The 23,852-nt window shown below is 43.1% G+C and overlaps 1 protein-coding gene across 1 annotated transcript; it reads right to left on the bottom strand.

Annotated features, from left to right (window-relative positions):
- Positions 1–273: 273 nt before the first annotated feature.
- On the bottom strand, positions 274–2,169 carry lrrc4cb (leucine rich repeat containing 4C-b; the record flags this gene model as incomplete). Its single annotated transcript, XM_079216858.1, has 1 exon — positions 274–2,169. One exon carries the CDS (start codon positions 2,167–2,169, stop codon positions 274–276), a length of 1,896 nt encoding a protein of 631 aa, XP_079072984.1.
- Between the last annotated feature and the right edge of the window lie 21,683 nt (positions 2,170–23,852).

The raw sequence follows: 23,852 nt of genomic DNA, 5'->3' as shown, positions 1-23,852 counted from the left end.
CACAGAGAGAGAGAGAGAAATAAAATGAGCTAAAAAGCTATCACAAAATGTTTTTCTTCATTTAGCCACTAGACATACTTTTAATAAATAATCTTTGTTTTTGTAAAGACACTTTTTAAAGTATCACACGTCGTCCCTTTTGCCAAATGCTGATTTATCGCCATCAACTTTGTCAGGTCAAAGTAATTTTGACTCCTTTTTATCTTCAGGTTTTGGTCCATTGTACTCCTAGTATGAAACTGCTGACACCGGATGCTCAAGTCAAATTCAAGATCAGATTTGGGTCTCTTGTACATTGTCTTTCGAGCAGGCTTGAATCAGTAAAGGTTCCTGTGTGGCTGAGCTGTGTAGGGTGCTGAGCATCGGACCGTGGTGGTAAGAGCTCTTGTAGGAGTTGTAGTGGTTGTAGTGCTCCAGAGGGGGCAGCGATAGGTGCCTCTCCATGGCAGCGACACCTGCGAGCTCTTCTTCAACTGTTATGACCTCCATGGAGGACGCGGGGCCATCGGGGTCCTGCTGGTTGTGCTGCTTCCTCATCTTGTAGAAAATGACCAGCAGAACAGCAGCCATGAGCGTGATGGCCACGAAGCAGCCGATGATGATCTTGGTGGTTTTCATCACCTCATCCAGGCCATTGAGGGCGCCCTCTCCATCCGGATCAAGAACTGGAATTGTGTAAGTCCGCTCTGTGGTCCTTGTTGAAATGGGAGTGCCTCTCGTCGTGGAGGACGACGTCCAGCCAAACGGGGGAAGCGGCGTTTGACTATCATCCCCCGGGGTCTCGATGGTCTCCACGGTGACTGTGGTAAAGTAGGTCACCCCGCTGTTTTCCACAGAAGTGACATTCAGCACAGCAGAGGCAGAAATGTTGCCTGCTGTGTTGCTAACCATACAGGTGTACGTCCCAGTGTCCTGCATTGTGACAGTAGTAAAGTTCAGTGTCCCATCATTGAGCACGGCCAGACGCACCTTATAAGCCCCGTGTGTCACCAACGAGCCGTTTGGCGTCAGCCAGCTGATGGACGTCAGCGAGCTCGTACGGCATTTAAGCTCCGCAGCCATGCCCTCTGTCACATTCAAGTCACTGGGCGGCTCCACGATGACGGGAACGTCACACTGGAAGTAGCTGTGGTCCAATTCCCCAATGTAGCGACCTTTGAAGACTGTGGGAGAATGGCACCGGGCGCAGCAGCTGGTGTTGGCCGGCACCGTCTCCTTCAGCCACCAGCTGAGCCACAGGATATCACAGTTGCAGTTCCAAGGGTTGTGGTGGAGGTGGACCCGCTCCAGGCGATGCAACGGCGTGAACAGGTCGTGTGGGAGAAAGGTAAGGTTGTTGTGAGCCAGGTTGAGCTCCACCAGTGACTGGAGGTCATCGAAGGAATTCCTCTCGATAGTTTGGACCTGTGCGTGCATCATCCACAGCTTCTGGAGGTTCACTAATCCTAAAAATGCGCTGGGCTTGACGACGGAGAGCTGGTTTCCTGACATTTCCAGCTCCTCGAGCCTGACCAAGGGTAAGATGTTGGGGATCTCCTTGAGGTTGCACATTCCCAGGTTCAGGTAGCGCAGGTTGCTCAAGTCCTTGAAGGCTCCATCAGAAATGTAGGAGAGACGTTTGAGCTCACCTAGATCCAGCCGTCGGAGCGAGGGGACCCGGTTGAAGGCATAAGACGGTATACTTTCGATTGGGTTGTTCCGTAGCCATAATTCCTTTAGCTTGGACAAGTACTCAAATGCTCCATTGGGGATTGTCGTAAGCCGATTATCAAAGAGCTCCAAGGTGTTGAGACTGGCCAGCCCATTGAAGGCGCCAATTTCAATGTTGCGGATGTGGTTTTTGCTCAGCTGCAGGATCTCCAGATGGCGCAGGTGTTTGAAACTGTCCACCTTGATGACCTGGATGAGGTTGTCCTGGAGGTTCAAGTAGCGAGTGTTGGTGGAAATGCCATCTGGGACGTCCCGTAGGCTGCGGCGGGTGCATATGACTTTGCTGAACTGATTGCTGCATGAGCAGACGGAAGGACAGGTCTGAGCACGAACCAGCCCGGCCACCACCAAGATCTGGAGGGCCAAAAGCAGCACAAAGAGGGGGTTGGACAGCGCCCCCTTCAGCCTACGACCTCTCATTGTCTGGCGCAGGAGGGAGGAGATCATTTTGTTCAGCATTCATAGTTCATCTGCTGTTTGTGTTCTCTGCAGAAAGAGGCAAAGAGAGAGAATTGTGTTTAGTAACCACATAAGGTCGACAGAAAATGAACTGACAGAAAACAAACAAATTGAAGATGCAACTTGGTGCTCTGGGGTATTTTAATAGGCGTCACCATTCCCCTTTTTTTCTCTACAAAGAGTTTAAACAATTCATCAAAAACGTGTCAACAGATTAATTGATGATGGAAAAAATAATTAGTTGCAGCCCTAATCTAATTAAAACACTACAATGTGCATAGAATGTTGGCAAAACAAGAGCAAGATGATTTAGCGGCTTAATTTAATTGTCATATGCTGCCCTTATGTACAATATTAAAAAAAAAAGTTTTTTGTTAGCTCTCTAACCCTAGGTTGTCCCAGATTTACAGACGAAAAATACAAACTGAACTTCTTGAAAGCCTCATTCGGATCCTAAAAATATATATAATACACAAACAGAACATTTTCACATTGCATTTTTCGCTTTAGACTTGATGAATGTAAATGTAATGCAATGTAAAAACGAATGCAACCTGTAAATTGCATGCATGCAAACAAGAGGAAGACCAGCGATGTAAAACACAACATGAACAAAGTCATTGATGCATGTTATCCAGTGAGAAAAACAACAAGGGTCATTTTTCCCCAGTGCGACATTTCACTAGAATAATCTACATCCATTTTATTGCCTTTGAAATTATTTATCTGTGACTCATTTTCTGGGGGTTTCAAAAACACTTTTCATTAATTCATGATTAATTCTTTTTTTTCACTCAAAGCAGTATTGCAGAGCTGTTTACTTTTCATTGCAATCTAATATTTTTGTCACACCAAAATCTCGCACAAATAGCGTGATTCGATAGAGCGGATAGGCCTGATGTTGTCCTTGTATAACTATAGCAGGGTTTCTTATCTCCCAAATCAAGTGACTGACAAGAAACTCGTTACTCTCTTATCTCAGATTGAATTAGATGAGATTAGTCCATTCACCCTAAGTGTCTCAGAATATGCCTGAGTGTGCTCGAGATAAAAATAGACCGAGACATTCATACACGTACAGTACGGCGCGCTCCTCCCACTTCCACACCGCAGTGTCGATGTGTTGCTACTCGCTATCACCCATTTATTATCTCCCGCCCGCAAAGACGGCAACCTGCAAATAAATCAATACGCACTGTATTCCAAACGCATCATATATGCTGGGAAATTATGAAATGTGACAGCATTGTGTCACGCCGTTCTATTAAATGATACAGTCACTGTTCTTCAGTGCAGTCAGCTACTTTGCCAAGAGCAAAGCACTCTCGCCTAGTGCAAGAGACATTAACCTCGCCTACTGGGTCCTTACGTTTAAGTATCCCCCCCCCACACACACACACACACGTCTCTTTCCAACTCTTCCATCTCAAGTTATCTGTTAATCATCTTTTTCCATCAACCCACCAGCAAAAGAGAAAACGAGTCTATTATGACAGGTGTTTTCTAAACTGTAAAAATTGTTAACTGAGGTGGAAATGTTCTCCGGTGAGGATGAGTGGCTGGCTTAATCAGTAGAAATGAGCCTTTGCGTGTGGATCGGATCGAATGAGGCCTCCCGCTGTCCGGGGGCTCATTTCGTCTGGCTGGAATTACAACGAAGGAAATGTCATGCATGGAGAACATTTCCATCGGAATGCTTTAAAAATAAAAGCAAATTCAGCAATGAGCTTCAGCAATCAGTAATTGTAGCTCCCTGCACATGCCTTCTTCATAGAAAATTGTCTCTGAGTATATTTTATCAGCGGAGAATGCTTCATGAAATAAAAGGATTGCAGAAGGAAGATTTTTTTTTTTTTGCTTCAAACATATTTCCTCCCTTTGTCAGCGCAACACTGAATGGATTAATTCCATCTAGGCACGCTCAACATGTATTCAGAGCCTCTGAAAGCAGTAGCCGCTTACATCTAAAATCCTGCCAGCAACATAAAAAACACACCCACCCTCACTTTGCTGCTCACTGCACCAGCAGCCACTGGCATTGTCTCCGACGCCGCTGCGGTTTGCCAAATCTGTTTGTTCTAATGAGTTTGTTGGGAAAGTGCAAAGGTAACTTATGTCTCAATCAGGGAGACATAAGTTAGCAAGGAGGCTTATATACAGCGGAGTCTTTTAGAGCACTACAATGTGAGAAGATTAGAGGCGTTCCAATCCAACTGGCCACTTGCTTTTGCTTTGGACGTTCCCCACACACCAGGGAATGAAGCTCGGAAGTCTTTGATGCAGATAACCAAATGTCTACAACTGAAGAAATTAGGTAACTAGTCCCATGGCACTGAATACAAGAAGAAATATGTTAACACTGCTCCACACCAGTCAAATTGACAAAGATTATACATTTATGAAGATGAAACGTAACAAGAAGCGTTGCATTATTGAGCAACTTGCTTTGCAGGCATTTTTTTTTATTTTGATGTTTGTCTTTGCTTGTTGGCATATTCAACATTTCCCCTCAGAGTTTTACGTGGGGGGGATTTGGACTGTGTAATGTACAATAAGAATATTCAAACCAAGAGACAAATGTCTCAATTTGCATTTGTTATCAATCAGACAGAAAACGTGTGGCACAAGACTTCCAGACAAAGGCCAAATGATTGAAGTGACACTGTTTATTACGCAATGTACTGATCAGTCATTTGGCGTTGATCCGCTGGGTGTTGAACCGATAAAGTGGGTAAAAAAAATAATAATGAAGAAATAAAATGTGGCAAGCCCCTCATTGGGATGGAGAAAAAAAGCCCGTGGCCACTTAGTGCGCTCTCCGATTAACTGAATGTCCTTCTGCTAATTCATTCATCACATTACTCATTCATTACATTTGCATACGTTGGTCGCATGTCTTGCCGTGTCCTCGTTTGTGCCGATGCTGTAACCTCGTAGGCCATCTGGGTTCAACGAAACATATGTGCACCCGGCGGACCGCAGCTTTCTCTCGTGTAGGTGGGATCGTACGAGGGGGGCTCATCAGATTCAGAACATCACATAACCGTGTAAATGACCGGCGTGAACATGGCAAATGCCACCTGTTTGTTCGGGATAATTGGAAATTAGCATAATGTATGCACCAATAATTACACATAAGGCTACGCGTCCTGCCCCATATGTCTTTTATTGAAATCCTGCTTTCGGAGATCCATAAAGGATATTTTGGGGTTTTAAGCAGCCTCAGCATTAGAATCAGAATTAAAGAGACCTGCAAAAGCCAAGGAATGGGGAAACATAAGCAGCACTGTTAATGCGCCACCTGAGGGCCGGACTGTCAGTGAAATAAAGAAAAATAAATGTTTCAGTAGAAAAAGACATCTCGCCACAGCGAGGCGATCAATGACTATAACGAGAAGGCGTCATATAATTGAAGTCGTTTTGCAGTTTAAGATGTTTACATTGATAAATAATCATACAAACGCCAATCGCGGTAATATCGTTAGGCTAGATGAATACAATTTGAATTATATGAGCCTATAATTAAAATTGCAATCAAACAGGATAATGTCACAATTATGGTTCTTATGTAATTCATATAGGGTTTTCAAACTCAAAATTGCTTCAAGGTAATCAAATATACAATCAATTAGTGGAAAACACAGGCTTGAATGACAGCACGCTAATTGCACGTGAACGTCTGGACCGCTCCGAAAATGAATTTGTACTTAAGAGACAAGTTCTAATTCAGAGAAAAGTGCCGTTGAGTTCCTGTAAATCACTCGTACGTGCCACACATCTGTTGGTAGCAGAGGCTCCTGCAGGAGGCCCGAATGAGAGACGCAGATAAAGAACAGGCTCGTTATGTCAGGGTTTGAGATTATAACACCATGAGTTCTGATGAACATGTTAGCATAAGGCAGTGCAGAAAATAAACAACGGCAAGAAGCGAAATAGCAAACAAACTTAACACAAGAGAGACTGTTAGAAGGTTAAGGCCGGTGATATCAGGATGTTTTATGTATTGTCCACAAATCCCAGAAAGAGACCAAAACCAGTGCTGGAGTTGGTCCATCTGTCAATACTTCCTGACTCTCCCACTGCACCTGTGGCACGCAGCCCGAAGCTCATTTGTTACTATTGAACAGCAACATCTTTGGAAACAGGTCAGAACCCCTTTTGTTCTGCTCCACAGGCTCAATACTCCCCTGAAACAGCTGGGAACTGTAGTTCACTCACACAGCAGTGAAATGGATTACATGGAGACTATTTCTGGCTGCAGACATACATTTGTGAGTCAGTAGAGTTGACTCACAATAAACTACCTATGTTCGTTGCACTGAAGGAATGTCACCCACTGCAACAGTTATTTGGTTTTAGTTTTTAGACAACAGTGGAGATATATGGAACAAAGGAACAAGATGTATCGTGCTATGCCAGGAAATACTTGAGTGGAATAAATTTATTCTTTGGTCTTTTTATGGGGTTTGTTGACTAAAAGAAGTTCAGATAAAATATAGAATATTGCCAGCATAATCTTTTAAAAAGACTTGGAGGAAATCCAATCAATTGATCAACGAATCGATAAATTGATCTGCAGAAAATGAATCGGAATCTATTTTCCTTATTGATGAGCCATTTGAGTATCTTTCTATCTTTTGGTCTCTGTCACATGTGATAGTGAACTGAATATCTTTGGGTTATAGATTTTTAGTCAGAGAAAAAAGACTCAATTTGAATACATCACATCGGACTCAATAGTGGCCATTTTTCGTGACATGTTCTCGACAAAGGGATTCGTTGAAATACAATTGGCAGATTAATTGCTTGTGAAAACCAACTAAAACAAAACAAAAGGCTTTTGCACATCAAATGCAGGCAGATCAAAGCTGAGGTCGGTAACATTGGAGAAACCATCCAAGAGTACGATAGATTTTAATAAATCATCCAGCTGAAAAATCCCAGGCCCAGTGTTGCCAGCTCTGCCTAAAAGAAAGCACGAGATCCAAAAGGTCGCTGAATCTAGCGGGAAAACGTCGCTTCAGCCCTCCAACCAAAGCCACTCATCCAAAAATATCATTATGAAAATAAACATCTCATATTGTAGACAAGCAGAGCCTTTCCAATCATTTATTTCGGGTCGAATGAATAGCCACAAAATACTTTTCCCATCCATTTTTTGTTGGATCATCATTGGATTTCTTGATTGCTGTTTGGGTGTAAAGAGAGTTTCAACAAATATATATATATATAAATAAATATATATATATATATATATATATAAATAACACTACTACTACTACTACTACTACTTTCCTTTTTTTTATTATATGAGCTAACAATTGTCTCACATTCAGAAAGTAGCTAAATGTGGCCCAGTATGACAAATGGTCTTTGATGATTTTCTTGCCATGACAGATTAATACAGCATAATTATTAAGATTAAGCAAATCCAGTAATAGTCATTTGAATTGAAGACAACGGCAGCGTTGCTTTAAGCTTCCAATACAATGTGTGCTGCGGTTTCAAAATCCGTGTGCAGCTTTATGTCTGACATTGGGGGGGGGGAGGTTTCTTTTTCTTTTCTTTTTTTTTTACATCTTGCAGTGGAGCCCATCACGCCGAGCGGCCACCAGCGCCGCTGCCTCATTCTGACAAGCAGACGGAAGAGTGCTACACTCTCCGGCTCTGCTCCACCTGGAGGGAAAAAAAGAAAGGCAATTCCCCTCCCCCATCTCGGCCTCAGTACGCAGAGTGCTTGTGTTAGAGAAATGAATCTAGCATGCTGTTGGGTGCTGCTGACTTATCAGCCAAACTCTATTCTTTTAACAGGAACAGAAATGATGGCCCTTCCGTTGACTGGATGAGCCTCAGAACAGCAACGCGGGTGTGTTTCCTTGAACATTTTTCTCTCTCTTGCTCTCTTGGGATGGTGTTATCCAACAAATATAAATATATATTTATATATTTTAAGAGTTGTCACTGGCTTGCTTGCTGCAGCCAATTTTAAACTGTGCCTGTAACTAGGGTAAGCCCAGGCAGTTTAGTCTACAGACCCTCACTGCAGCTGTCATAATGCGTCATAATGCTTGGTATATTGTCACGTTTGGTGCTAAAATGACATCTTGTTAATGTGTGTGTGCATATATACATATATATAGATATGTTTTGTATTTGCCTTTGTCTGGATCGTTTGGTTGGGCTGGTTGTTGTAGAAGCGATGCTTTAAAACAATCGATTTTTAACACCAGTCTCATTTAGTGAGTGTTTTAATCGAGGTGTGCTGCCTCTCTCTGCTTCACTCTCCTTTGTGAAAAGAATCACAGGCCACTGCTGCAGAGCACTATACACTACACAGAAAGAGGAGAGTGCAAACCAGATTCCAGTTGTCGTTCTGTTCTTTAGCTTTATGCACCCACCCTATGTGGAAGATTACTTAACTTAGTGGAATGCCACAAGAGCGATGTGGACATCGTTTCATCAGCTCCGAGTGGAAGTGCACATAAACGACGTCTGCACATTCAATCAGATGATCCAAAGTACAACTGGCGGCATTCATAATATTTCATTTTCAAGGTAATGAAAGTAACAATCCATCCTGACGAAAGTACCAAAGTACAACTGTCTGGAGGCGCAATATTTCATTTTCAGTGGATTCAAGGTAACATCATCCTGATTGTTTTGGGGGAGCTTGAATGCATGAAACATAACGCCTTGTTGAAAGATGGCTGCAGATATGGAATGGAAAAAAAGAAAGAAAACATATATAAGCAAGGTCATACTGGTGGGTTATGCTGAAGTGTTCTCATCTGTGTGGAGATAAAGTGCTTCATGAATGGATGGCTGCCAAGGAGGTCAGTGAAAGGTGGGATGCTAAGCTATAGGGTGCAGGATGCTATGGAGACTGCAGCCGCACTCCAGATTTAATAAAGCTGACCAAACCAAACCTGTTTACTCGGTTGCTCACCCTCACAGCCAGGGTATGTTTAAATTCCACATGCCTTTTTCAAAGTCATTTTGGACAAGTCAATAGAACATCGTAATTGGATTTTCTGAGCGCTTTCACGTAAAAAAAAATCTCCATTGACCCCCCCCTTTTTAATTTTATAGCCGCCTTAATCAATTGTCGGACCCCGGGGGGCACAAAAACACGAAAACTGCATCCGGGGCTGTACTATTCTAAACAATGAGCCAAAAGAGGCTCGAAAAGCTTTATTGAACTGCAGGGTTGCCTCACACTGCTCCGCGATACTCCGTTTACAGAGTCATGCCATAAATATATATATATATATATATTGATTGTGTTTTGTAAGACAAAGGGGTTCATGCTGAGAATTCAAGTGAAAGCCCAATAAAGGTATATGGATCAGACTTTTAGTATAGAGAGAGAACCCATCAATTCATCCATCCGTTTTTTCCATCCATCCGTCAAAAATAAAGCCTGAGGGCCAGAACCGGCCTATCAAAGAGGCCAATTCGGCCCACTGCTTGATCTTGAAAAAGAGTATCAAGCCCTGCGCTCGATGTGCTATTATAGACCCCACAAGCTTGTGTGCGGGCTACACGGCAGCACCATCGAGTTCATGGCTGGTGTTCATGGGAAGCCCGTGTACCCGTTGTGTTCAAAGAACCTTCCAGCGCTTGAGGAGTATAATATTCGGAGCCACTCTCAAACCCATCGCGGCGTAAAAAAACAAGAACTTGCAAGGACAGCTGAGAACAGAGGAGACAGAATGATTTGTTGGCAGGTTTGAGGAAACAGCTGTTTGCTTTTAGTCGTAGCCGAGAGATCAGCGAGACGTCTCAGGCTGTTCATCATCTGTTTCGTGAGCGGATTGTTCGTTAATTGAGAACAGAATGTGCTTTCATGCAGTGCTTTACGCTAAAAGACAGGCATACGTTTGGAGGTGTCGTTATCTATAGAATCTTATGTGATGGTTTATACTGGTTCGGCCCACTAGAGATCAAATCGAGCCGCTTGTGGCCCACCAACACGAATGAGTTTGATGCCGCTGCATTAGCTCTGTAGGGTCTGCCAGCGCGGATCTGCGTGGTACGATGTTTCTATCAATAGCTCCGCGATAAAAAGGCACAGAAATATGGTTAAAATGTTACCGGACTCTCCAGACTCTTCACTTCCGCGTCCTTGTTCCCGTGAGACCGTACCTGATTCACACAGCAAGATCTGAGCCTGGGACGTTTGTGTTGAGCTCCGCCTTTGACCGTGACTTGTCGATTCGTGTGTGTGTTGACATTTTGTGTGTGAAACTAACCAATGAACACTCAGGAAATCTCAAATGTTGCAGCTTTAGGGCCATATTATCTCTTTACACTGTGCCTTAGGACAATGGTGCCTTAATTATATAGAGAGCTGAGATTGTTCTGCACATTTTGATACAACACATGGGTATGTATCTCATATGTAAAATCGAGAAAATTACCTCAGACCTCAGGGGGCTAGAGTCTGCCCAGTCCACTGACTACACGCTACATACGGGCAATAGTCAGTCCTGCAAAGCTCTTTTCACCAAAGTTGTTGACATGCTTTGTTAAGCTGGATGTGAGGTTAAAAGGCCTTTTTATTAGCTTGTTTTGGTCTCTCCATCGTAAACCATGAGGGGAAAAAGGCGGCGGTGCGGTTGACCCTCGGACCTGAGCTTAACCTCCACCGTCCCCTCAGGGCAGCAGCGCTTCCAGATGGCACGGCCGCATTATTGAAAATCATCACAATTTGAGATGACCAGGCTCGTTTTCTCCCGTCTGTGATGGAGCGAGATTACTTCTTTTTTTTTAAGGCAAAATTGAGAGCAATCAAACTGCCATCTGGAACTACGGGCAGGCAGAGAATCAGTGTGAGAACAAAAACCTATAGGCACATTTTAATTTTTCTATGAGGCAATATGCTACGCTATAATGGCTGAAAAACGGCACAGAGGACATTTGTTTTAAAATTAATCTCTTGTTTCTGATGAGAAACGTGATATTATCATCATCCATCCAGCTACTTTGCCTCACACAGTGATGATTGCAGTCTGGGCTACTGCACTCTGACGGGCGTATTGTGGTTGCTTTTGTTTATTATACGGCTTTGAAAATACCATGACACACTCTTTTAACTCTGTGGAAGAGAGAGAAAAGCAAAAGCAGCGAGTGGGCATTTTCTTAGAACTGCTATATAACTTCTGGTCTGACGTAAGAGAGGTTTAAAACTAAGTGTAACACATGTGTAAAAAGGTTTTGTAAGGATTTAAATGGTTAAAAAAAGAAAAAGAAACTCATTGGCTTTAGAGCGAGTCAAAGTAAGACGTATAGATATGCACATTCTTGTTGTGTCAAACATGATGAGTAGGACCAGCCAGTATCAACTGTTTCTCTGGGAGTTGCTCTCGCATCGCCTCTTGTGTTGTGGTGTTAACAGTATCACATTATAGAAGACGCCGAGTCCCCGCATGTTACTTCATGTGCTTTCATTTCAGTAGTAGGGGAAGGTTTGCTATCTTGTGCCAATGCTGGAAAGAGGCAGAGGGCGCGAGGGTAAAGAGACACCTTTCAAGTGATAATTCAATTCCTATTCACGTATTACCGTACGCTGCCTCCATTATGATAATTGCATGAGCTAAATAATCTGCAGGGACCTCCGTGTTTGAATGCACTCTGCCAAGGCTGTGTCTGGTCTCTGCAACGGGATTAAGACAGGATGCCCTGGGTGGCAGACTGACTGAATGCGAAGGGGCCGCTCTTAGTATTCGTGTCGCTCGCCCCGGCCCACCAATCTGCTCCCATGACTGCGTTCCTGAAAGGAGATCCCGCGAAAATCGTCCCGGATAGGGGGCGGAGTCGAGGCCGATCGCAACCGAAAAGGAAGACAAAGACGCGCTGAAGTGTGTCAGCGTGACTCACGGTGGCTCGGGGGATGGAGGGCGGCGACAGTCTTCGTAATTGGGCACACAGGTTTAAAACCAATGCTCGCACTGGGGGGATTTTGGTGTCGATGATCAGAAAAGTGTGGGAACACACGCAGTGCGAGGAAAGCAGGGCGGCAGCGGTGGGGTGTAGCTAGGTGAGAATAATGAACCGCACAGACCCCGTAAGCCGCCTTCTCACAGGGGTAAAACAGATCACCGCGTTGGCAGCGAGGATTTGTGCCACTGGTGTTGGAGGTGAACACGTTGTACCGTCAGCTAAAATAATGAAATGTACTCTTTTAGGCTGAAAGATGAAATATGTAATCACAGCGATGCCCTTGTTACATTCCATGCCTCATCAGTGGAACGTGGCTCTTTCCGAAGGTGTTGATAACATATTCATTGCGATTCCTCTCAGGTTCCGAGGCTTTTAGAAAGTGAGCCAGGTAGTAATTTTTTTTCATGGCCAGGGATAAAAAAATAAAAAAAAACATTTCAGGAAGCAATTTTTGGAACATTTACATTTCTCCCTTGGAAATACGTCCAAAAGGCCGACGCACACCGTCAGTCATTGTCTACATTTGGAAAGACAACAGTGCTGCATGAATTAAACAACGACACAATAGCAATGTAGCTCCAATGGCCGTCTTGGCAGGTTGCCGCTCCCTGCGAAATGCAGAGTGCCCGGAGGGATCAGTTCGCTGAAGTGTCCCCTGTTCAGTCACAGCTATTTGCCAATGAATTCCGGCCATTCCAGTTTGCAAATTGACTGAACGGGAAAAGTTGGTTGGCAGTTCTCTCTGGAGGCTTTTGTGTTCCCATCGGGGCGAACAGGATAACGACAAAAGACGGCGCCATACGCGCTGCAGTCTCTGTGTTCTTTTGGTTCAGATCGCCGCCGCGTGGCTCGTTGGGAATCCTGCCCTATAGTTATCAGTATGTGAGAAGGCGTTAACACGTCTCTAATAAGTGCAATGGTGAGACTGCATGTAGATTGGTGTCGGCACAGCCTCGCGAAGAAGTTCACACCGTTTTGAGGTGTGAATCTGAATAATGTTTAGGCCACTTTTATGTTATGTACTTACAGTAACACATTCGTTAAATGTAGGTGGTGGTAAAACGGCTTCAGCTGGGTGCATTAAGTTATTATTCTGCTTCTAGCAGTCGTTACGATTACTTTTCACACACAAAAAAAGAGGGCTTTATTCCAGTCTTTAAAGGTAAAAACATACTTGTATCATGCACTGGTCAACTGTGAGATTGTGTCTGTGTCGTCTTTCAGACATGAAAATAAAACATCTATAATATTAAAATACCTAATTTGCATATTTCAACTTAAAAATGTCCACTAACACACTCACGCATAACAAAACATATTTGTGTAAGTAATTGAGTCATTTATTAGATACAATGTTGACACTATTCACCCTAAAAGATAGATGCAATAAAAACAGAAGTACACACACACACACACACACACACACACACACACACACACACACACACACACACACACACACACACACACACACACACACACACACAATCATTAAATCAATACACCTAAACAGGTGTAGCGAAGCCAAAAAGATGAAGCCTGAAGCCATTGCATATTAGGCTCTTTTATCCCGATCCAAAATGAAACTGTAGCTGGTTGCTTTGTTTTGCTTGTTGGTCTGACTTTGTTTTTCACTTGACTTGACCGAGTGTCACAGAAGCGGTGCAAACTAATGATGTGTTTATTTTGTGGAAATCACTGAAATAAGATGCTCATCCTGACGCGCCCGAGCTGAGTCGGTACTCCTGACCGTTGGCATTAATGTGTTGGTGAGCAGAACTTTAAAACATTTTAAAGTGGACGTTACCGCTCTGGTGCAACAGTGATGGATTAATTGGACTGAGAGGTCTAGTTGGGTATATCCGCCCTGAGGCCAGAATCCAGCTCTCTCCTCGGTTAAGAGTCTTCAAAAAAGCCCAAGATGAAAGAAGAAACATAGTCTGTGAATAGTTAATGTGCTTTTAGTTATGTTTCCAAATATGTATTAGTCACTTTGCTCGAATCCACATGAACTCTTTACGTCACCCATCGGTTGAAGCGTTAAAGGGAAGTTACCACATTTGAAATGCGGTGGAGTGACGTAGAGACAAATACGTCTCTGGTAGCGGCAGCAAACTGTCAATCACAGTAGCCCCGCCCTAAAGCATACCATGCTTTATGGTCTAAACTTTAAAGGGACCATAATTTACTAAATGGACATTGTGCTGTATTAAAGAAGACTTGAACATAGAGATTGAGACATAAATTCCTGTTTACAATGTTTAGTGAGGGAATAAATCAAGAGAGAAGTAGAGTCATTTTCTATTGACTTCTATACAAGTCGCCCCCTGGTGGTCAGTAGAGAGAATGCACGTTTTAAGACTTCCGCATCGGCTTCACTCGGCAGAACCGGAGGTTGCCGCCTGATTAGCATTCATTTAATCAGCCGCACAGCACTTATTTAAAAAAGAATGTCACTTCTAATGCTGGTTACTCCCGTTATATTAACTTTTTCATTTAAACAGAATGTGTTGTGTTAACTGTGTGCCAAATTTATCAGATCACACAAGGCCACAATGCTTCAAAGTCACCACATGACCGGTTACTAACAAGCAATGTAGCAATTACAAAATATGTTTTTCAATGGAGCCCATGTGCAGTGCTTACTGATCTTTTTTAAGCAAATATTCTCTGGTCCAGCACCGCTAAAAACATGAAAACACAGACTCCGTTTGCAGGTTATCCACTATGAAATAACCACGGTGCGGAATTAATATAGTGGAAACACTGTTGTGCATATACATTATTCTTTGTCTTAGAGAATAAAGAGATGGATTCATTAATATTCGGCAACTCCCAAAACACAAATGCCCTCAGACCAAGATTGAACTAATAATTACCAACCTTTGCCATGCAATGAACACACATCCATTCATCTTATGATCCCATATCATCCTGCAACAGCTGCACACACACACACACACACACACACACACACACACACACACACACACACACACACACACACACATTGAGGCATTCCTATCTTTGTCAAGGATTAAATGCAAGCTTAAACCCCCATGCCCCCAAATTGCTTGAATGAAGTAACAAGGGTGCGATACTTCTATCGACCCCCTGCAGTGCAAATCTCTTTTCACTCGGCACCCTCCAGGGAGGTCAGAGTGTCGGGGTCATCTTTACATGGAGCGCCCCTGGATCTTGGCAGCGAGTCAGTGGGGAATCTCAGTCTTGCTCAAGGGCAAGGGCAAGCACAAAGCGTGTACATTACAAGCTCTTTCTCCGTGTGGCGACAATGGGCGGAGCCTAAATCTCTCGCCTGCTTCGGATGTCTTCAAAAGAACTTCCCGACATAAGACAGGAAGCTTCTAGAAGTTGACTTTTTATTTGAAGCCAATATTAGGAGCGCGCCATTAGGCTGTCCTACTTCGAAAGGCAGGCTGTTCACCTCCTATATAGAAGAAGAAAAAAGAACAATGAGGTACTCCTCAACTATTCTTCTTTAAAGTAGATCCCCTGCCCTGCGCCGCCGTGTCGTATTATACGGGTGCCACTGGTGCTAATTAGTACCTCAAAATTTGCACAAGCGAATCCGGAGACATTTTCCATGTTGAGCACGTGTTGCCATCTCACTGTCGGCATTGCGGGACTCCATAAATTCCTCTTCCGTGAAGCGAGTCGTCAATCCCACTGTAACGATTCACGGCTTGGAAATTAAATTCCCTTTGACCAGATTACTATAATTATCTGCCTCACGGTGAAGGGTGAACAGAGGATTAAGGTCTGTTTAAAAATAACCACCATCAAATATATTTGGACTCAATAAATGAAAGCTGCAGAGCAGACATTTTCTCAGCGGTGTGATTTTGATTTCTCTCTCTCTCTCTCTCTCTCGTTGCTCTTCTCCCTCCTCTCCTCTTTTTCTTTTCTCTCTGTTAATCTGCTTTTGATAATTCGCCGGCGAATGCGTGACGCTCGCTGGGACGCCGTCTTAAAGTCAGTCACAAATCAAAGCGGGGAAATTGCAATTATTCAAGTGGCAGTCAACAATTTTGCAAAAGATGGATGCACGCGGAACAAACGGTCTCTCGTAAAGGCTCAGATCTACCGAGGGGATCACAAATCATCACCGTGAGCCGTGCTATTGTTCTACTCGTGCAAGGTCATCTGGTGGGCCTGGGATTTGCTGTTGTGTTGCAACACAAGCATTACGTGTCTCTTTAACTTTGGATTGTACACTGATGATGATGATGATGATCATTACCTCGAATTATTGTGTTTTATTATCCACCAAAACCAGCTGCTGAACAAACTAGCTGGGGTGCTGCTGGGCAACGCTGCTGATGGCTGATTGATTGTGTGTAGCCAGTGTTGACAGCATACAGTAGGTAGTCCATCTTGTTTTTCCTCCAATATTTGTTCATGGAGGGAACTCTCAGCTGGGATGCTAATAAGCGGTTTAGGATTGGTGTTGTGCCAGAATTTGTATCTCTCCCCCACCCCAAAAAAGTGTCTTCCTGTTGGTTTGTCCTTGTTTGTCCTTGATGTTTGTTATTTTCTATTTTGTGTGTTTTTTGTGTTTTCTTTTTTCCCCCCCATCACATTACCACACATGCCAAGTGAGTGAATGGTAGGCGATAAGTTGTGGGATCTCAGTGACATTCACAGGGTTGATGTGAATTTAATCCACAAAAAAGTAAAATATATATATATATATATATATAAATGCTGATGTAATTATTGCACAACACACATCATGGGGGAAGCGTCTCACGCAGCCTCTTAAAAACGCCACCATGAGATATTCTTGCTCAATTGTGCATGCATTTGCAATACTTTCGTTTTGGGATTTATTACAGAGTCGTTATGTAAAGTTAATATACGTAACTACGCTGCTCAGCGTGGTGATGAAGATGGTGATGGTGATTGTATAAGAAATTAAGACACTCATTTATTTTTTATCTTTGACATTAATTTCACCTTCAGTTGTTCACAGGCATTAATCCCATTGCTCTACGGTCCAGACATCATATTACGCTACATGTGTCTTTAGCTTGTTAACCTTGGTTTTTAAACAGCAAGTTAACATCACCCTGGGTTATCTTTACACGTTTGACGCTGTTTATATACAGTATAATCCCGGGAAGCCTGAGGCGGGGATGTCCTGCCACTGTGCCGCTGGCTACTGTTCATCAGAGGCACCGGCTTTTCTCCCCTTTCATGTACGATTGTTTGAGTCAAGCATGTAGCCTGCATGACCCCAAGCCATGTGTTTTTTCATAAATGTGCATTTTGTACTGCCAATTATTTATGATTTAATAACTTGAATTTGTTTCATGGTTTAAGATAATGTCGGTCAGCAATGTTTTTTACGTCAAAGTCATCTCACTTTTAAGCGTGTGCATGCGATGCAGCGGGCTCGTAACTGACTAATAATCTTTTATTAGGCGCTCAGAGCAACTGGTTCATCAGAGCAACTGACGGAGGTGGTGGGAGGGCTGGTGGACGAGTCACACCAACGCAGGACTTTCAGCCAGAAGACCAGTCCAACATTCACTCTTCCTTGAGCAGTATTTTGGTCTCCACCAATATCATTGAACTGAACGAGGACGTATATAAACACCACTAAATCACACAGCGGGCAGGCGGGAGTGGAGATTGATGGGTCTCCGTGTGCAACGAGAATTCAATGTTGATTAATTTGTCACCCAACTTGCATACTTCATAGACTGCTCTCTGGTTATTTTCACCCAAGCAACAATCTAATCCTAAGGCTAACTAAGTTGTTTTGTTGCCCCTCACTGTGTAGTATCTTGACTTCCGGTTCAAGGAAGTGTCGCACACACACGTAAATACTACACACTGAGTTTTGTTTGAAGACGGAGGTTTATTCTGAAAAGACTGTATGTATGAGGAGTCACGTTTCATAGAACATCATCCCAACCGCTGTATGAGGATGCTTTGATGTCGCTAACTGCCGCTAACTGTCGCTAACTGTTGCTAACTGTCGCTAACTGTCTGACCTCTGTGTGTTGCTTGGCAGGTAGTTGTTGTTGTTGTTGTTTCTTTGTGCCATTTAGCTAAAACAGCTGCAGGTAGACGGCATTAATGAGGGCGGTTAAAATGAACGAAGACAGTAAAGTCGTGGCAAAACCAAAACAAAGACGCCGAAATGCTCCCGACCGCTGAGAGGAACTGCGGAGCTGCGTGACACCTCTCTGTCGGTTCATTTAAGCGAGATTATAGCAGTTTTAAATAATTCAAAACACTTCCATCCATTTTCTATATCACTTGTTGCACTCAGTGCCTTTGGGGGGATGCAGCCTATCCCATCATGCACTGGGGGAGAACCACCCTCGCCAGTCTATCACAGTGCAAACACACACTGTATGTAGGCAGACACACAGACAGAGCATCCGCGTCATGTAACCTGCACGTCTGAGCACAAAGTGATGCAGACATGGGGAGGATATGTATTCCGACGTATATATTTATTTAAACTCCACAGAATTTGAAGTTACGCACGCTGAGCACATAGATTAGATTGTCTTACCCCGTCTCACTCTGCATGTCTGCAGCTTCACTGCACCTTAATCCTCCAGCTTTTTCATTCTCTTTCCTCGAAGCACCTATCTCTCCCCCCCCCCCCCCCCCCCCCCCCTCACCCCCCTGAGAACCACTATCTGTCTCCCTCTATCTGGGAGCCTTTCTCTAACTCCGTCTCATTCTCGACTCTCATCACTAAATAATTCCTTACAGAGGGAAAATCTAATCAAATCTGAATGAGAGTGGGAAAGGGAAGAAAAAAAAGCAGAGGTGGGAAGAAATTGTGTGTGTGAATCAGACTTGGAGAGAAGGGGGCCTAAAAAAAGACGGAATCAGAAAGCAACTTTGGCAGTGTTTGAGAGGGTAGTGAGAGAATTGCAAGTGCATTAGCAGTCAGAGCACTTAGTGTGAGGAATCCATTCATTATTCATTAGCTAATTCACCATGTATAGTAATTAAAATCAGGGCCTGCTCCAAAAAGGAAAGAGCTATCTATGATAGACTGCTTTTCTATGTACAATATTTAAGAGGGCTGTTTTTCAGCACTCATGCTTCTGGCTTTTTTTTTTTCTTCTTCTTTTTTTTAATACAAATCATGTGTTTCTGTTTTAAATGATGCGACTTGCTCCCCGGACGCCTCTGCTGCACCCGGGTGGCATCTTCCTGACACGAGAATGAATCCGAAATGCGTAAGTGTCCAAGGTGACCTGTAAATAACAAAGGAACCGTGACCTGTTTATCGTCCGGCATTATGCGAGAGACTCAAACACATGTTCAGATGTACACTTTTGAAGAAAAAGGAATTCAACCGTTTCGTTGCATTTTATTCATAAATTCCGACACCACGTGCGTAAAAACGTAATCATGCACGAGTTTACATCTATTATGTCATGCCCCATTAAAAAGAAGAAGAAAAAAACGAAAAACAACCGGGTGTATTTGTTTGATCCTGAAAAACACTACGAGACCGAAATAATGTCATGTCAATTAATATCAAACTAAAATAGGGCGTGCTGATCATCTCTCTGTTCGGTCTGTGGGGGAAAAAAGAGGTGCTCCTTTGAGCTATATTTGAACAACAAAGTTCTGCGTGTTGGCCTTGTTCTGACAGCGGTGGTAAAAGGTTGAAGTCAAAATAATCCTACAGTATGTGTGTGATGTGCTTGTTTACTCTAACCAATAGACTAATTGTCTCTCTGGCAGGTGGCTCAGATCAATGGATATAACCTCCAGCTTCTTTTTTTAATTTAATTATCTTTTGACTACAGTCAAAAATCTTCCTCTGGGTTGCTTCTGTGTGAGGCACAGACTACTCAGGCTCCTCATTTATGAAAGAACTATTAGAATCGATCCAGAATCCGACCGGAATACAGATGGGCAACAAGCCCCATAAAGATACTGCAATCATATGTATGTTAATCGCCTTTTAAACACAAAGGCCGTACACGAGGAGGTCAACGGCAGCCTCTGATTACCAATTTAAAAGGCATCCAAACTGGAAAGGAACGCCTATACGGCGGCGTCTATTGTTCTCTATTGACAATTCCTACCACATAGTAGCGGTTCAACGTATATCCAGGTCATGAAAACTTTAACATCTGCTGTGCAAGCACTCGGTGTCTCGTAGGTCTTGTAGAAACGAAAACTCTTGTTCAGCAGAGAAAATGATGCTTCTGCTTTTCTTGGATCAGCAACAGCAGCTTTTTTGGGGGAATAAACAGGGGGGCAGTTGGCATGAGCAGCGACAGCCGCGTGAGTGAACAAACACACACACACACACACAAAAGAATACCACCTGCAGACTGTCGAATTCCACACAATGTAAGGAAAATTGAAATAACTTTGAAGCAAGCCAAAAATAGACTGTGTATTGGGATTGCCTTCCTGAGATGAATAACACAGCAGGAATGAAGGGGACAAGGATGAACACAACAGACTTGTCCTTTTTTTTGGACAAAGGAATGGTGATTTATCACCAAAGCAACCGCCAAAAATAAAACAAAAACAAAAAAATCTCATCACATTTAGACACAGGAGGTGTCTCCTAAACAACAGCGGGTGACTGCTTTGTCAACAGAAAGCTGTATTTCACAGCATTACATTGTCTAGCTCTTCCATTGAGTATTAATAACGGACAAACTGTACCCATTTCTATAGAATCAAGTGATGACAAACTGTACATGGCGGCGTCATGTTGAGGTGCATCATGTTTACTATGACAGCGATGTCAGGTGTCACGTCTTTTCTAGTCTTGTATTAGCCAGAAGTATCTCCGCAGCTTTAAAAAAATCTGCTTTTTCTGATATAGGGGGTAAAAAAACACGCTGGCTTGGTTGTAGTTCTTCAAATCAATCACAATCGTCTTGGGCGGCACTAAACACAGAATGCAGCGACTGTGACCTTGCAAAGTAGATTGGATAATAGCGGCCAATGGCGGCCTATTTCAGACTGAGCATCTTCGTCTTGTATCCGATAGCGTGATGGATCTGAAGGTCAAGACAAAAAACAAGCAAACCGGAGGGTCTGTTGGCGAGCCTGTTACCGATCTAATTAGCCTTTTAGTCCCATGACACAGCGTTTTCCGATGTGTTATCAATAAACATAAAACTCATCTGTTGTGCTACATGTTGATCTTGTTTCAATACTTTTCCAAAGAAAAAGAAAAAAAGCATATCTTGTCGATCAATAGCCACTTAGCCATCCCCACTATGCTGCTGCTGACAACCCAGCCAACCAAGTTCTTAATAGTCTTTCCATGTCAGCATGGACGACAACTGCTTTGGGACCTTCAAAGTATTTAATACAAATACATTGTGAAATTGTGGGTACATTTGGTTTATATGTTTGGAGTCCAGCTCTGTACAAATGAATATAATGAATGAACTCATGTGCAGCCCTGTGTAGTTCTAAAGCTGGTATCTAGTAGCCTTTGGTGATTCTGCGTTTTAAGGCCCACAAATATGTTTTCAGCCGCAAAGGTTGCAAGGATTCTCACTCAATACTAAATGTTCTGCACGAGGTCTACAACTAACAATTATTCCCATTATCACAAGACAAATAAAGCAACAACATCCTTACAATTGAGTAGCTGGAACAAGGAAGTGCATTTTTCTTAAAAAAGGGTTATGTTATCAAAACAGTTTTGATTTTCTCTCTATTCACTAACCATTTCAACTCTAGTTTACCTTAGTCTACCTTCGACTAGAACCTCTGCATGAAGAGTTCCACCATTATTTAGCATCAAAACTATACCCTTCAGTTGCAGCACTTTTTCAAAAGAAGGTTTGAATAGATTCCTCCGAGATCCTATTGACCCGGAGCATCGTCAGTCTGAGCTAAATTGTCGTATAGCCGATGCTCCTGGAAGCTATCTTGTGAGTTTTATGAGCGAACTACTAAACAGTTCAAGTGTATATGTCAAAGGTTTTTATTGTGAAAGGGAAGATCAAAAAGGCCGGATCTGCGCTTCCTTCTTAAAAGGTTAAAAGGGAATAATAAGGTTTGCCGTGTTGGTTCGGACTACGGAGCCTCCGTGTTGTTGTACACCGTAGCGTACGCTTTGAGTATGTCCATTCTGCACAACTTTAATTGGTTGAAGCCTTTATTCTAGATGCGAAAGCTCAGAAAACCTACGTTTTTCGCAACATGATATTTGTATTTCGTGTGATAGTATTCCAATGTTATATAATCTAAAGGCCCCAGATGTGTAAAGGCCTTTGGGTTTAACTAAACCTTCATTTCTACATGGAAAACTGCACGTGTGGATTTTGTCAACTGGATTTCTTGTTGTTTGCCACAGAACTCGCGTCCCAAATGAGGAAGAACAAATGATTTATTAAATCAGAAGCCAATCCCCGTTCTGTTTTGTAGCAGTTCATGTTACACATTCACAAACGCTTTTATCCTTCATATTCATTTTTATTCAGAGTGAATTGTGTCTCCAATTAACATATCCGGTCTTGTGTCACGATTCTAAGTGGATGAAAGCGACTGGCGGATGAGTGAATGGAAGATAGAGGGAAAGCGACAGATGTTGGCTGAAGTCACTGTTGCTCCTCTCTCTCTGCCCTGGTGTAAAAGTGGGTGTTCATCCCCTGAATACAGATGGCATTACACAAGCAATCCTCTAAACGGCTGAGACATGCTAACACGCTGCTGTCTGGAATGGCCCGCGTCTATCTGCAGCGCCTTTTCCAAAAGCCAAACACCTCAGTTAATCTCACAGCCAAGAGCCTCGGTTTAGAACACGGTTCAGAAGACATGTCATATTACCTTTTTGCACGCACTTGGTACCTCCAGTAAAGGTCCTGCATTGCTTTGTTTTTTGGTCTATTTTCTGTAATGTCAGTGAGAGGAGGGGACACACAGTCAGTTGTGTAGAAGAATCGGGGGCAACTGTCTGAAGCTGCCTGACGGTAGTTTCCACTGAAGAATCAATGCGTGATGGGAAAATGTTGCTTGAATGCACAATCATCTTAATAAAATTGAATTTCGGTGTGGCGCCTTTTTCCTCCGGTCCCCTCCCTCGTGCCTTGGCGGTGGATTGGCCTGAACTTATGATAATTAACCTTGAACACCGCAGGGGAAAGGAAAAGGATGGAGCACGCAAGATTTTCAATAATTAAATTATCCCTCCTGTTGCACATCTCAAAGTCCACTGCCACATCCTCTGCCTCCCCAGTCACTGATGGACCAGGGCTTTGTTGTGCAAATTCCTATTCATCGTATCGTACCTCACCATTCAGTCAGTTTTTGCTCTCGAGAGAGCTACACATGAGTATGCAACTGTTTTATAATTGACTACATTTGACATGCTAAATGCTTTACATTGGTTCACGATGCAAGCAAAGGCGACGTACACGTCTCTACGATTACATCTGCGTAACTTGGCATTAGGGATGCAAATATAAATGTTTTTCTTTATCCTCTCTAACCAATCATTACCCGTCAAAATGAGCAGTGTGGGGCCTGAAAAGCCGCCCAGCGAGAGAGAGAGAACTATTGATGAATTTATTTATTTATTTACCAGGGACAGTGCACATTAATCAACATTTCAGCTTCCACCTCAATGTAAATGTGCCAGAGTTAGATAGAGAGCTCATTTTCATCTGTAGTCCCTGCTGATTACAGCTCTTGAAGCTAGCCATACCATCAGCTCAGGCTTAAAGTGGACTGACCTTTAAGGTGGACCAGATGTT

This window comes from Taurulus bubalis, assembly GCF_910589615.1.
Source record: "Taurulus bubalis genome assembly, chromosome: 4".
Classification (NCBI taxonomy): Eukaryota; Metazoa; Chordata; class Actinopteri; order Perciformes; family Cottidae; genus Taurulus; species Taurulus bubalis.
This window is presented reverse-complemented; position numbering and strand designations above follow the sequence as displayed.